General features: G+C 36.3%; 1 protein-coding gene across 10 annotated transcripts in view; it reads right to left on the minus strand.

Annotated features, from left to right (window-relative positions):
• The window catches only part of UBR5 (ubiquitin protein ligase E3 component n-recognin 5), a 134,685-nt gene that overhangs the window by 30,755 nt on the left and 88,239 nt on the right, over positions 1 to 15,691 (minus strand). For all 10 annotated transcript variants that reach the window (XM_057308118.1, XM_026495613.4, XM_057308116.1 and 7 more), the window contains exons 25-37: positions 15,270 to 15,393; positions 11,567 to 11,664; positions 10,622 to 10,770; positions 10,001 to 10,092; positions 8,749 to 8,895; positions 8,541 to 8,659; positions 8,336 to 8,462; positions 8,117 to 8,246; positions 6,863 to 7,023; positions 6,505 to 6,744; positions 2,241 to 2,364; positions 1,544 to 1,655; positions 393 to 524 (exon numbers count right to left, since the gene is read on the minus strand). In XM_057308118.1, the coding sequence (XP_057164101.1) occupies positions 393 to 524; positions 1,544 to 1,655; positions 2,241 to 2,364; positions 6,505 to 6,744; positions 6,863 to 7,023; positions 8,117 to 8,246; positions 8,336 to 8,462; positions 8,541 to 8,659; positions 8,749 to 8,895; positions 10,001 to 10,092; positions 10,622 to 10,770; positions 11,567 to 11,664; positions 15,270 to 15,393 (1,755 nt within the window). The remainder of the gene's footprint in view (positions 1 to 392; positions 525 to 1,543; positions 1,656 to 2,240; positions 2,365 to 6,504; positions 6,745 to 6,862; positions 7,024 to 8,116; positions 8,247 to 8,335; positions 8,463 to 8,540; positions 8,660 to 8,748; positions 8,896 to 10,000; positions 10,093 to 10,621; positions 10,771 to 11,566; positions 11,665 to 15,269; positions 15,394 to 15,691) is intronic.

Consider the following 15,691-nt stretch of genomic DNA (forward strand, 5'->3'; position numbering starts at 1 on the left):
TAAAACCGAAACCATTATCAGTTTGTTGATATTTAAAACCAGTGTACTCCCTCATTTAGGAAAATATACATATATTAAACAGAACACCAGGCCATACTGTGAACAGAGTCAATAGTCAATAGTCCACAAAACCCATCATTAAAATAGTTTCATTACAAAACAACTCTTCTAAATGAACCTTAAAATTAATCCATTATTCAAAAATCAGAAAAGAAAAAAAAAAGTCATTAAAATATCTTCCTTACTAACATCCACAAGGAAAAAGGATTAAGTTATAAAAGACTTAGCCACCCTTGTGCAAATCATAAGGAGTATAGTTTAACCAGCTCATGCTAAATATACACACAGCCTTAGTATAAGCAAAAAAGTTGGATATGAGTAAGGTAACATACCTGCTTCTGATCCGGCAGTTGCTGCAGTGACAACACTTCTACGCCCACTAGCATTATCTTGGTTGCTATGGTTACTTTCACTGTCACTTTCTGTTTCCGCTGCTGCTAACAAGTCCAGCTCCATGTCACTCCCTAGAAAATATATTTAAATAAGGAGAAAAAAAGTACAAACTCATTGTGGAACAAGACAGGCTCCAGTAAGCCAGAATATCGTTAACGAAAGGGAAGGGAGGAAAGGGCAGAGAGGAGGGATTACTACTATAGTAAGTATACTGCCTGCTTAGTAGGAGAAAAATGACTAGGCAAGTTATGGTACTCAGGAGACTATTACACTCCAATTCAGAATCTGTTCTGCATAGCCTGAGGTGAAAAGGGTTGGGCAGGGGAACCTCCACCAGTGGGCAGAGCTCTGCGCTAGGTCCACTGTTCCATTTTCATCTGTTTTACATATAGGGATTCCAAAAGGGGAAGAAAGATAAAAAGATCTGTCTAGAATTTCACAGTATATACATGTCAAAACATGTAAAATTATAAATTTTAAATATGTGGTTTATTGTATGTCAATTATGCCTCAATAAAGCCGATCCCCAAAAAGTCTATCTGATGGCTACTAATAAGAACAGTTATGATGACTATGTAGCAAAAAGGCCAAAGTAATTATTGATTATTGTTGGTGAAAAAAGAAAGGCACAAAAATTATACATACAATATCTAAGACATGCATGGGAATGGGGCAGCACAGGGGAGGACTGAAAATAAAAATACAAACTATTTTGGGTGGGATTATGGATCATTTTTTTCCATTTCTCTAATTTGCAAATGTTTACTAATGTGGTTATGATCATTTTAACTTCTAGAAAGTCTTTTAAGAAAAGAGAAACTCAAAACTTTTAAGTCAAAACCAAAAGGTAAAGGAGGAAGAGGATAAATTATTTTATATGTATAAATATATATAAGCATATATGTATATATTTGTGTATGTGTGTACAGCTGCTTCCTAAAATTTTGGAACGAATGCTACAGAATCCCTAGGCTGAAAACATGCTGAACATTATGTTCATTATACATCAAATGGGGCTTTTCTGTGTATTAATATCCATAAAAGTACCTGATTTATTCATACTGAATAATTTTTCAAATAACCTGCATACCGTCTTCATCATGCTCATCATGTTGTCCCTCTGCCTCAGCATTTTCTTCCCCATGTTCTTCCTGTTCATCATGATGATCCTCTTCTCCAGCCACACCCTCCACCACCTCAACCTAAATCCAGAATCTTATTTGTAGACAAAGTACATAATAAACCCACATCTCTACCAGTGTTCCTCCACAGCAATAAGTAACTACAATACGAAGATCCCTAATTACAGAGAATTTTAACACTAAGGAGTTTGAAAATCATTGGCTAGTGACAACTTGCTATCAAAAATTGTATCAACATACCCTAAAGTAATTATTGTCCATATACAGAACCTTAAAATTATAACAATTGTGTAGAGACTATGTTTTTTAAACTTCCAGTTATAAAACTTACCTAATGAAGATGCAGTATCCTCTCTGCCTTCAAAACTGCCTTGCACAAAACTACTAAAACTTTTTTTTAACCTTAAGGGTATCTTTTCTAAAAATTAACCCTAAGTAAAAATAAGCTTATGCTTCAATTTTGTATTCTCCACTAAATTGAGGATTATTAAAGTATTTTTAATATGTATAACCACAAATGAGAATATGTAACAAAAGTCTAAAACCTGGAAGCAAATATATATAATGGTAGTAAGCTACTACTAAAACTTCTTCCCTCCCATATAAAAGCCTCTCATCTACCACAGTGAAGACAATTACAACCACCTCTTCCACGTCCGCTGAAACAATGTCATCCTGTTCTTCATCTCTGCCCCGCACAGGCTGCGACTGGCTGATGCGCCTCTGCTGGGGGTTCCGGATGATGTAGGAAGACTGAGACTGACTAGAGCTGTGGAGAAACAGGAGCTTATGAGGGCGCTGCTGCCACACCTCTGCCACACAGCACACTTTTTATGTTTCTAGTGTCATTCAGTGTGTCCCACTTGCTAGGAAATCTATTTTAAATCTGACCTAAAAATTCTTGGAAACCAACAATAATTAATCTATAGCATATCAGAAAATATGAAGCCCAAAGAAATTAATTTTACCATAGAGATTTAACTGAGAAATCTCAGAATTGTTTTTACTTTTCAGTAAGTCACTTCAAATTTGTTAATGCACATCCTTTTAGGAGTCCTTCCCATTGAAATGCTCTACAGGAAATATTTTTCCTTCTCCATGCTTTCAATGCCAACAGTCCTCAACTTCCAAAGGCTCCAACTGTAGCATTCCTCCATTAACAAAGTGTGGTAATAAGTGCGCTTATAATTACAAGTGATCTACTCTTTTAAGAGACCTGACAAGACCTACTTTGTATCAGCTTATTAACCACTGACTTGTGTGCAGAGGAAAAACATCAGTTCAAAAGTATAAATTTGAAAACAGAATCATAACAAAAGGTGGATGGCCAAATAGTTCCACTTCCCTAAAAATATGCCTTGGAAACAGCCAAGAAAGGACAGATGCCTCCATTATAAAAGGAAGGGGAGAATGAGAGAATGCAGCTTAAAATGTAAGTCAGAGATCAGAAGATGCATGTTAAAACAACCCTGTAACCTACTATTACCCTTTATTTACAGATTAAGAAACACAGTTTAAGAGAGGTTAAAGTTAAAGGACCTTTAAAGGTGTTTACATGGACAGTGTTCTTTCCTCACCTCAGCTGCTCTTAGAAATGAGAAACCAGTTACACAAGAAGAGTCAAGTGAGGCACTGCCTTCAAACACACAAGCAGTCTCAATATGGCGTTTAATACTAGAAATTTAAGTAACCGGTTCTTCACAGAGACAGTGTATTACAAAGCATATGAGAAGGCTAAAAGAAAATCTGAAAAGATGAAAAGGGTATTTCCAACCTAAGATTTCAACATTTCCAATATTAAAAAATAAAAGTCAACATTTGTGAAGCCACAAGTAATTAGTATTTCTTAAAAAAAAAAAAAAAATACTGGAACATCCGCAAGATCTACTATCCCCTCAACGGAGTTATGCACTAAGTACGTATGATACTACTAATTCCCAAAATGTATTGTAACTTCCCATTCAGAAAGGAGCTTCAGTTTTCTTCGTACCATGATTCAATTCTTTTCCCCACTAGATTTCATGGCACAACTACAGTCCTGAAACCCAGTCTAACAGGAGCCATTAAAATACTTCTAAGTTTGGGAACTCTAGTTTTAGCAATTTGCCAAACGGCAGAGAAATCCCCCTTGGTGTAGATTACCTAAATACGCTAGATAAAATGTTAAAAAACAAAGCACAACTATCCCGGTGATAAAGGGAAACAATCCTATGTCACTAAACTTGAGAGCAGTGGTGCCACCATTTACACCAAAGGCATTTGCTCCTGTCTCAGGCTAGAAGGGTTTCAAGGAGCCACACATTTCATAGGAGACAGTCTAGGATGTAAGCAAAATAGGAAGTTATCTCATAGAAATTCCCTCTTCTGTCCCCCTCACATACATAAAGCCAAACATAAATCAGGAGAAGGCAACTGATCTCAAGAGATCTGCCTATATCAGCCATGGCTGGATGCGGACAGGAAAAACGTCTCTTCAGAGAACTTCTAATTACAAACCTGCACTCATGAGAGTTTAGGACTACAGCTTGTGCTGTGAGGTAGGGTGGGCTTCAGTGAGGATTCATCCAATGCCTCAACACTGTCAATAAGCACCAAACGGGGGTGCCTAAGTGGCTCAGTCAGTTAAGGATCTGCCTTCAGCTCAGGTCATGATCCCTGGGTCCTGGGATGGAGCCCCAAGGTGGGCTCCCTGCTCAGTGGGTAGTCTCCTTCTCCCTCTGCCCCTCCCCCTGCTCATGTTCTCTCTCTTACTCTCTCTCAAATAAATAAATAAAATCTTAAAAAAAAATGCACCAAAAAGCAGTATCTCCCCCTACTCTGCCATCTAATATTCAGGAGTATAGGAAAAGAGGAAAAAATCTGTCTAGAATTATCTCTAACTATCTTTAAATTTTAATAGTTATTTTACCTTGGACAAGTTACCTAACCTCTCTGAGCCTCAGATTTCTCATTTTAAAAATTAGGATGATAGTGGTTATGAATTATTGGGAAGATTAAAACAGGTCATGCATTTACAATACTTAAAGTTCCTAGTTCATAATAAAATTTCTGCTAACAGTTTTTCTAAGAGGCATGGAGATAGAGAAACAGGTTAATTAATAAGGACATTAAGAGTTAAAGAGTGAAGGGAAGCAACAGAAAACACAAAAATACTAAACTCAAAACTTTATGCTCAGTGGAGTGATATATACCATCTACCATCCAACACAAGGGAAATCACAGAGACTAGTCAAGTGTGTACTTTTTATTTAATACATGCTTGGAACACTGATCAAAATACACCCTTAGAAGAAGGAGTGATGATTGTACTGTATTATAATGAAGGATTTCTATATTATATCAACAGTTGTAGAAAACATTACACTATTATCTCTCTTGATTATCAAATGAGACGTCCTTCTGGGAAGACTTGAGAGACTGACTCAAGAATCAATCAAGGGGAATGGAGTGAAGAGGAGAGCTAAGGAGTGCACAGTACTTAAATAAAGAGCCTAAGAAGCAGTGGCGAGGGACAAAGTCTTGACACTTAGTAAGAACAGGCTCATCACCACTGTTTAAAGATGAGATCATTCCAACGTCTGTTCAACAGATAAAAAAACATTTATGTTCTGGAGCAAAACCAAGGAGAGGGCCCAAAGAATTCACAAAGTAATATCACTTAAGTAACTAGAGGGCTCCTCACAGGGTGTCAGGCTCAGGAATATCATATGGAGCCCAAGCAGATTTTGCTAATAGAATCACTGGATAATGAAGTATATTTAGTGAGTCTGAAAATACATAGTTTGATTTGTAACCATTTTTAGCAACTCCTGGAAGTATAACAGTGACAAGGCTACTGTGGGAAAGCTTTGACAGACAAACCTGGATTTAGATTCCAGGGTATCCTAGGAGACCTGACAATAAAGGGAAAGTTGGGACACATATTGGCACGTGGAGTAAGGGGAGAACAGTGAGAGAGTAGATAATCAACTCATCAACCCAGATGAAACCCAGAGATGTTTTCCAGAAAGAAAAAGAGGGTCCTTAGGTCTCAAAGATCTTTATTAAACACCATTATACACACACACAATGACAAAATCAGACTTGAGAAAACCAAAGATAAAATATTTGCTAAAGATCACTACAGCCCTGCAACTCAAGTGTAGCCCCTAAACCAGTACCACTGGTACGACCTTAGAGTTTATAAGGAATACAGAACCTCAGGACCCACACAGACCTTCAAAATCAGCCTCTGTATTTTAATAAGACTCCCAAGTGATTTGCATATTTAATTTTGAGAGGCACTGTGCTAAAAGACACCAGAACACTTCAGTTTCTAAATATTCTGACTCAACAAGCTTACGGTCTAGTTACAAATGGAAAAGATGAATGAGAATTAAGAATAATCTTACAACTAGGACCATTTACTTATTGAGTTGTTTTAGGCCTATCTTAGATAATATGGTTGTTGTAAAGAATATTTTTGAATTCTAGCATTCTGGTTATTTATATTACACAATAAAAAGTTGCCCCCTAGCCCAAGCCTTTGGACACAGAGAAAGTTACAGGTCTTTTCATTTCTCAAGTTGGCCTTACAGACTGCTTTATTTAAAGTAAGAAAAGACAGGAAATAATGATGCTTACAGAGGTCTGAACTTTCTTACCAGATTACTTTATTGGCATAATAAAAATAGTGTTTTTCCAAACTAAAAATAAAACCCACAACTATGTGTCTATTACCTTAGACGTGTCGACACAATGTTTAATTTTTAAAGTGCTCTCACATGTTCCAAACAAAATAAAATCTCTTCCACTTGTTGCATAAATGATCATGGACACCACCTGAGTGCTTACGCCAAGGTTTAGTAAGTCAAATGTGGTATTTCTGGAGATAGAATTAATCAGAATCTGTTACCGTGTAGAAATTTACCTGCTAGACTGATCAGATGATGGTCGTGGTGGCAGTGGTTCCACTGAAAACAATTCTTCACTGCCCTGCATGGCATCTATGCTAGTACTAGCCAGAGTAAAGGGTGCAGTAGGGCGAGCGATCCCCATTCTGACAGGAACAATCAGTGACTCTGCTACATTGCATAATTCTTCTACGGCATAAGGTAGCAGTGCTTGGAATACACGCTTGCATTTTCCAATTGGCTGTGGGATAAAGTTGCTAGAGCAAAAAGGAAAATCCAGGAATCTTTTATGAATCTTTTCATATACACAGTGTTATCATTATCACAAAAAATGTGTGTAAAATGATACAAAAGCCCAAATCAAGGAGGTCTTACTTTTTCTTTTTGGATGAAGCCATTTCCACACTAAGAATGACAAAAACTCTTGCCACTGAACGCAAAAACCTCATTGTCACAGCAATAGCTTCTTCTCTACGTCCAGGTGTGTATTTGTTTTGGAGTTCTTTCACTAGTGTACCTAGCAGAGTATCTAAAAGCTTTAAAAAATTGTAATCACTCTTATTAATGTTGAGATATCTCAATATGTTTAGACAAATATTTATAAAGTAAAAAGTTCCAACACTTTTTCAATATTAACATTTCATAATAAGAATCTCAAATAAATTTAACCAAAACATTTCTAACGTCAGTGATTAATTTACGCCACATGCTTTCCATGTCTTTGACCTACAGTGGGTCTCCAATGTCTGATTTCCCTTTATAGTCTTATAGTTCTATGAATATCAATATTTAGAAGAAAAATCAAGTCAAAGAAAGAATATATTTCACTCACTATAGGGTACATATTGAAAAAGCAAAGTAGATTAAAATACTTATATTAATAAATTCATAATCCCATCCCTCTCACTTAGTCATTATTATTGTTACTTTCTTGTCTCATTTCTATGTATCGTCAATCATATACATATTAATTACAGAGAACATTCAATTTCACGTTATTTGGGTTTTCATTTTACATGTTACTTAAAATAACCTTTATTTCTAAATTGCTACATTTCAACAAGTGGCTGGGGTATAATTTGATTCAGTAATCCACTATTAGTGGATCCATCAAGTATTTCGTATTTTATTATTCTGTGACATGATTTTTTCTTTCTCGTATCATAAATTATTTATGACAAGTTCTGAGGGCACTGATATTTTTATGGCTCGTGATATTATTGTTTTCTAAAAATATCAGATGCGATGCCACCCCATCAGTGTCTGAAGTTGCTCTTTTTACCATAATGTCACCAGCACTAGGTTTTATGGTTTATATTCTTTTCTAATTTCACAGCAAAAAGGAGTACTTGACAAAAATTTACACCGCGTTACTATTAGTTTTGAACACTGTTCCATACATTTGTATACTGTTGTCTTTTTAACACATTTTAGAATTTTTGTTTAGAATAAAAGGAGTTTCTGTTGTTAACGGAGACATTTAAATCATCCCCAAAATTCTACTCCCCTTAGTGTACTGTTCAATTAAAGCTCATCAGTACTTAGGAGTTTAGATCAATAAAATTATGGGAAACGAAGTCAGGAAACATTCTTTTCATGTACTTGTATATAAACGTCCAAAGAACTTACCAAAATATCTGCTGTACACTTGACTATAAGGCAATGAGTGAAACAGTCCAGCCGAATGGTGCCACTTTGCTGATTGAGGTAAACTTGCTCTTCCGGCAAAAGATGGCCTATCCTACTGCTGGCACTGAGACTTAAGGGGGAAAGAAAGACAATGCACTGTAGTCACCTATATTAACATGGGAAATACATAAATTTAAAACGTTTTTAATGAATACATACGGGTCTTTATTCTCCTGTGACCCAAACATAATCATAGATTTCAAAGCATTCCAGTCCTGTAGAACACGCTCCAGTGCAAGCTGGGCAAACCTCGGGGGCTCTAGATCATGATCAGGCATATCCGAATCTAAAATGAAAAATAGTGAGTAAGACAGAAATAAATACAATGCTTTTCATGTGTGTCGTAACTGTCAGACTCACCCACCTTCAGGATTGGCTGTTTTTCGGTTACGATCCTCCCTGATCCGAGGAGGTCTGTACTGGCAGTGCTCTACTGTCTGCCTTGCAACTGTCTGCACTAAAAACAGTAAGAGGTGCTCTCCCCTGCAAAATAGAACATTGTTGTGAGCAGGGAGAGGGCTACTTAGACGTGCTGTGTTATTTCAATTTACGTCCTGAAAAATCCCACTTGCCTGCTGTTTGGCAGAGTGACCAAATTAGTAGCAGTGAGCAGGCGATAAAGTAGATCAAGACGAGCAGATTTCTGTCCAGCAATTAGAGTTTTACATTTACATTTTTCCCAACAATCACAATAGGCTGTTGGTGATGTCCGTTTGAGTCTAGAAAGAATTCACGCACAATATAAAAACTGAAATGAAACACACACACACACACACACAAATCTCCCTTGAAATTATGGAGGTATAACTTACATCAGATAGAACCCTTGTTAGTTTTTAAATGCAAAATGTAATTCTTAAAAGCATACTTAATTAGAAGGATTACTTAGTGGCATGAAGTCTATAAAGAAACTCTCACGAGAGGAGGGATCTTATAATGACTTGGGTATAGTCACCTCCTTTGGAATGTCTTCCTTAATTCCCCACATCCCCCATTCAGGGTAGGTGGTCCTCTTATAGGCATCTAATAAACCCTAAAAACCCTTAGGGGCAGATGTTTCTTGCCTGTGTCCTCTCAAAGGACTGTAAACCCTGTTAGGACAAGGACTCTCTTGTCCACCACCACGCGAGCATCTAGTGTGTGAGAGCACTTAGTAAGCAATCAATGAATAAATAGATTATCACTTTTAGAGGTTTAAAATAAGGAAAACAAACATATTAGCCAAAGTTCTTTTAATAAAAATCATAAATAAGGACCAATGCAATATCTATAAACATCTTCTACTTGTCCTGTATAATTTATTTTAAAGCAAAAAAGATGGTTTTTTACAAACCAATTCTCTGTTAACTGTAACATCTACACATTTGTAGCACAGTTATAGCTGATGTCTCTGTTGAGACTCTGAGGCACTGCAAATGTTCATGCTGGAGTATTTTATTGCTTCTTAAGTCTGTGAAAATAAACAACCTAGCCATGGTAACTCTATTGCTGGATGAAAGGTTATTACATTCACTTTCAGTAGTAAATAAACATACACCATGATTCACTTAATACCTGCAGTGACTTCCTGCTAGCAGACCCTACTACAAGGGCCTGAGACTTTGGCTGGAGAATACAGACAAAAGCAAATGAAAAACATTTCAAAGTACGTTCTAAATCAACCACCATATTTTAATACATAAAGTAGCTTAAGGAGAACAACTTGACAAAACCTCATGCTTCCTTAATTAAGAAACAGAACATTATCTTGTTAAAGATTATTTTAATACAGCAATATGAATCTAAGCAATTTATAATATTAATGAAAACTAGAATTGTACTCACTTGCAATCATGACCTTTATGACAAACCCTTGCACATTCTGTACAACAACAGAGTGACTCCAGCAAGCCACAAGTTCGACACTCAAAAATATCCTAAAATTTGAAGGATTTATTTTTTTAAAGAAGAATATATGTACATCTCATCATCATAATTATTTCTGGTATTTTCTGAAACAAGTCAATCATAACGAAAGCAGAGCAAAACTCATGTGCTCTGTAAACACAGAATAATAAATGGGTACAGCAAATACACACCTTGTAATATTATACAAGTGGAAATCAAAGATTACCAGTAGGGCAAAAATAACTCCTATCATCCCCCCAAAAAGTAATTATAGTAATAAAATCTGTATCAAGAGCTGTGGATCAGATTAGACTAGAGTGAAGATTTCTAATTTTCAAGGTATCTCCTAATTTACTTAACGATCACCTCCTTTTCCTCACTTATTTAGGAATTAAATAAAAATTAATTTTCTTTAAAGAATTTTGTAACTTAGAATAAAAGGAAATACTAGAGTTAGAATTCCAGAGCTAAGAACTATAATGTAGTGATGGTGAAAGGGAAAAAAGGAAAAGAATACCCAAAGACAGCATAAATACAAGGAAATAAAAAATAACTTACCTGGTTAATGTGCTCTGCTCCAGTCCATGTAAAACTGCAGGTATCATTACAACATAACACATATAAGGGTGAGTCATCAGGGTTGGTACCTGATGGGCAAACCATTCCCATAAACACATCTTCCTCTTTTTCACTTGAGGATACTTCAGCTAAAAAGATTAAGAACACAGCAGTTCAGGTATCGCAAAAGCCCTTAATCACAGCCATCACTACTCTACTCAAATGCAAAAGCTCTAACATTTACACAGTATAGATCAAAAACTACTATACATTAATTTAACAGTTTTAAAATTGATATATACAAGTTAATGTGCAAGAAATCCAGTCAATTCTGGTACAAAGTAAAAGCAAAGTGTAATTATACCACATAACCACATGACGACAATACATCATACAGAGGCTGAATACATAGCTCTACGTTATGCGGTTAAGATTAAAGTTCCAGCTCCATGTAACAAATTATAATCACATAAATCTTATAACCAATATTTTAAACTACATTAGTCCTTTAAAGGCTGGATGGCAGGAACTGATATTCCTTACTGCATTCTATTAAGCATGAATTCCAAGTCAGAAGGAAGAACAGTAAGACATCTGGCCTATTATTTCTATAAAATTTTATCACTACCACCAATTAACCACTGACAGGTTCTATCAGTAATCCATCTTTATTTTCTAAGTAGTAGTCATTACATTATCCACTATGCAATTTTTTTTTTTTAATTTAAAAAATTATACCAGCTTTTTTGGTGGAAAGTTAGAAGACACAATACTTAGAAAAAGTGCAAACATGAATTTTACACACACACAAATGCACGAAAGAATAAATTGTTTCTACTCAATTGTATCATTTCAAGACACAGAAATTAGGTTTGAATAATATATATGTAGAAGAGAGTCTATCCAAATTAAAAAATAACTCTTTTAGGACCTGAAATAAATTACCTTTTGCAATTTTCTGGGCTGTTTCTAAGATGGTAATTGCAGCAGGATAAGCTCGGCCACTTACAGCTGACATAAATGGGGTCATCCCTCTTGCATCCCTAAAATGAGAAAAATTATACATAAAAATATTAATAATCAGGGGCACCTGGGTGGCTCAGTCAGTTAACCGTCTGTCTTCGGCTAAGGTCATGATACCAGGGTCCCAGGATTGCGCCCCACGTCAGGCTCCCTGTTCAGCGGGGAGCCTGCTTCTCCCACTGCCTCTGCTGCTCCCCCTGCTTGTGTTCTCTCTCTTGATCATTCTTTCTCAAATAAATAAAATCTTTTTAAAGAAATAATGATCAATTATTTTCCTCCTTGATTATAAAGAAATGGATATTCATGATTACACAAAAAAGTAGTTCTGCTGTATTAAATAATAATGTCCTACCACTCAAAGAAAATCACTGGTCGTATTTTCTAGTTTCCTACTATCTAAGAAAAAAAGCCATCTCTCTAAGAATCCTTGTCTCTCTCAACCATGGTCTCCTTTCTTGGCCTTAGTGAAACTAAAGAATAGATCATAGGGCTCTAGAGTCAAACTAATATTTTCTAGATGTGGGGCTAGCAATAGCCTACAACTATGATGATGATTAAATCAATTATTACTTAAAAGCTTTTAACACAATGTTTAGCAAATAAAACGTATTCAGTAATTATTATGTATCTTCTCTTAAAAATGTACCTTCAGTATTCTTCCATGAATTTCTATTCCCTTCTGGATCCTTTGCATTTCCCAAAATTTAGTCCTCAACCACCTGTGCTTCCCTCTCTGATCCACCAAAGCGAGCACCCCTTCTATGATGGTAACACAGTACCAACACCTGCACTTGCTTACTTGGTAAGTCTACTTAGGATTTCCCAGTGATACCTCACTTTCAACATGTCTAACAACTAAAATCACCTTTCTCCCCAAACCTGCTCTTTAACTGATTTATGTCAGCCAACAGCACCACTGTTCCTAGGAACTAAGATAAAAAATTTGGATTCCTCATGAAGTCTTCCTTCTAAAACACTTTTTTGCTCTTGCATCAAATCCTTCTTTTCCATTTTCCAGTTCGGTTTATTATAACACGCATACTAAAGACAACAGATGGGCATAAAAACCAAACCTCAACTCCAGTCTCTACTCTTGCCTATTTAATTCTTTCTTATGCAACCAACACATTACCGCTCTTACTAAACCCACTTTGATAGTATTAGTCTAACCAAAGCCATTATTCTGAGGGTTCAAGCCCAAAGAATAGAGAACAAAGTGGTGGCTTTTCGTATTCACTGGCTACTGCTCTCCTCTTCTAATCCTCCACTTTTAATCAGGTGCATCAAAAGCGTTTATACCTCTCCATTTCTAGGTTGTTGTTCACTCTTCTCCCTACCTGTTCCCCAAGCTTCATACTACCTCTCTGCTCAGGTAAGAATGAGCTGGTTGAGAATAAAATCCTCTGCATCTTTACTAACCAGGATAATTTTTACAAAAATTTGCTTTCTTTAGCTTATTTATAAAAGCAAAATCCAACCACCCACACCTGGGACTGGAGAGAAGGGGGGGAATAATTAAATTGGAAATAATGAATTCTCCTATATTTGAAATATAAAAAGGAAACAAAGGACCAGTTTGAGAATTCCTATGCTTATCACCTAAAAAGGAAAAGAACTTTCCCTTTTCTCTAATTTGCTTCAAAGCCGTCATCAATAATACAAGCTTATTAATAGAATGGCATATTGATTGCTTTCCAGATAGTTTATGTATTTTCTCATATAAGGGCTTGGGGAGGGCACTAAAAGAAAGGACTGGTGAACTAGAAATGCAAAATGGGTTAAAAAGAGAAAGGGAGGCACCTGGGTGGCTCAGCTGGTTAAGCATCTGACTTAGGCTCAGGTCATGATCTCAGAGTCCTGGGATCAAGCCCCATGTAGGGCTTCGTGCTCAGTGGGGGAGCCTGCTTGTCCCTCTATCTCTCCCACTGCACCCCCTCCCAACTCGTGCACACCTGTGCTCACTCTAATAAAAACAATTTTTAAGACTTTTTTTTTAAAAGATTTTATTTATTTGTCAGAAAGACAGAGAGAACACAAGAAGGGTGGGGAGCAGAGGGAGAAGCAGACTCCCCGCTGAGCAGGGAGCCCCACACGGGGCTCGATCCCAGGACCCTGGGATCATAACCTGACCCGAACACAGACACTTAACCAACTGAGCCACCCAGGCGTCCTTCTAATTATTATTTTTAAAATACTGATAAAGAGAAAGGGAATAAGAATATACGATAAATTTTTAGGTAACACAATTGAAGAAATGATACAAAATAATATCCTTAAAAACACCATAAATAGAAACTAAAACTGATTGAGAAAAAATAGAAAAAACAGTATCTATTTGTATATATACAAATATCTCTGCCCCAAACCACTAATAAATTAAATTAGTAAGCTGCTTCTGGAGTAATAACTTATTTCCAATTCAGTGATTTATTTTACTAGTGGGGCAGCCTTCATTAAAGTAATAGTAAGTTCATACATTGGGTCATTATGGCCTAAGGCCAATAAGGCTTAAACAAAAACTCCCTTGCCCTCAATAATAAAAAACTCAAACACCTTCTTGCTCTTAAATATGAGGAAGGAGCATAAGGGCGATGACTGGGAGTCTCAATTCTGGAATCAAGAGACAGACCACAGCTGGAATTCCAGCTGTGCCACTCACTAGTTTCATGACCCTGAGCGCGTTAATTAACCTCTAAGACCATTACTTCAAATATAAAATAGAAATAATATTACCTATTCCATGCTGCTATTGCTAGAAGTAGAAGAGTTAATACGAGTACAGTTTGGCACAAATAAGAGCTAACTTTTATAAAAATGCTTGTTATTATAAGTTTGTAAAGGAACATAAGCAATCAGGCTGAAAGCAGAGCTATAATCTGTCAATGGTTAATGAGCATTTGCCCCATAATACTTACCAAAAACTCTGCATAATCTCATTATGATTTTGTAAACCAAAAAAGATGTCCAAAGAAACCATCAGAATCATCCAGAGTTTTAGAATACAGACTCCAGGCCCCATCCCAGACCTACTCAATCATACTTCCAGTACAAAGCTTGGGGAAGAATCTGTATTATTTTTAAAGCTCTCCGGGTGACAGTGATAAAATTTATGAATTCACATTTGAGAATAACTATACTGTCATCTGGGGCGCCTGGGTGGCTCAGCCATTAAGTGTCTGCCTTCAGCTCAGGTCATGATCCCAGGGTCCTGGGATCGGGCCCCACATCAGGTTCCCTGCTTGGCAGGAAGCCTGCTTCTCCCTCTCACACTCCCCTTGCTTGTGTTCCCTTTCTCATGTCTCTCTCTGTCAAATAAATTTTAAAAAAAAAAACAAAAACTTAAAAAAAACTTTACTGTCATCTTTTTAACACGTATACATATTGTATATATATTATAAAGCTCCATAAAATTGGGTTTGTATTCATTTAGTGTACATTGAATTATATTAAGAAAGGCCTTTCACTGAAGAGAGCTTCGTTAATTATAGAAGAATACAATGCTAGATTCTGATCAATTATTTTAAATTCACATTAGATAACTGTTGTCCATACATTGCAAGATCAACTTAAATAGTAAAAAGAGCTATGCTAAATCTTTATATCAAAAGTATGTTAAACTTCTTACTTGGCAGAGAGGAGTTCTCGTAAATAGGGCTGCAGTACAACACTGTCGCACAACAATTTTAATATAAAATGAGCATTGGCCTTTCGATCCTTGGATTCTACTACAGATGGCTCTGTGGAAGGACCTGTAATTAAGCAGATCCATTTGGTAACAAAACAGGAGTAAACAAGACAAAGTAAAAGAATATTCTGGAATAACATACCAAGTATCTATTAAATAAGCCACCAGAAAAATATTCTATCAGTAATAAATTAATAACTTCATTATAGAGAATTTAAACACATTAACACATTTTACAACTACCGACTGATGAAATGTATGTTCATACACCCCACAATTTCACTGACATATGGAAGATCTAATTCAGAGAATTAGATGTTTTTCAAGCCAAGGACATCTCCTTGAGGTTAAGTGTGGATCTG

This window comes from Ursus arctos, unplaced genomic scaffold (genome assembly GCF_023065955.2).
Source record: "Ursus arctos isolate Adak ecotype North America unplaced genomic scaffold, UrsArc2.0 scaffold_6, whole genome shotgun sequence".
Lineage (NCBI taxonomy): Eukaryota > Metazoa > Chordata > Mammalia > Carnivora > Ursidae > Ursus > Ursus arctos.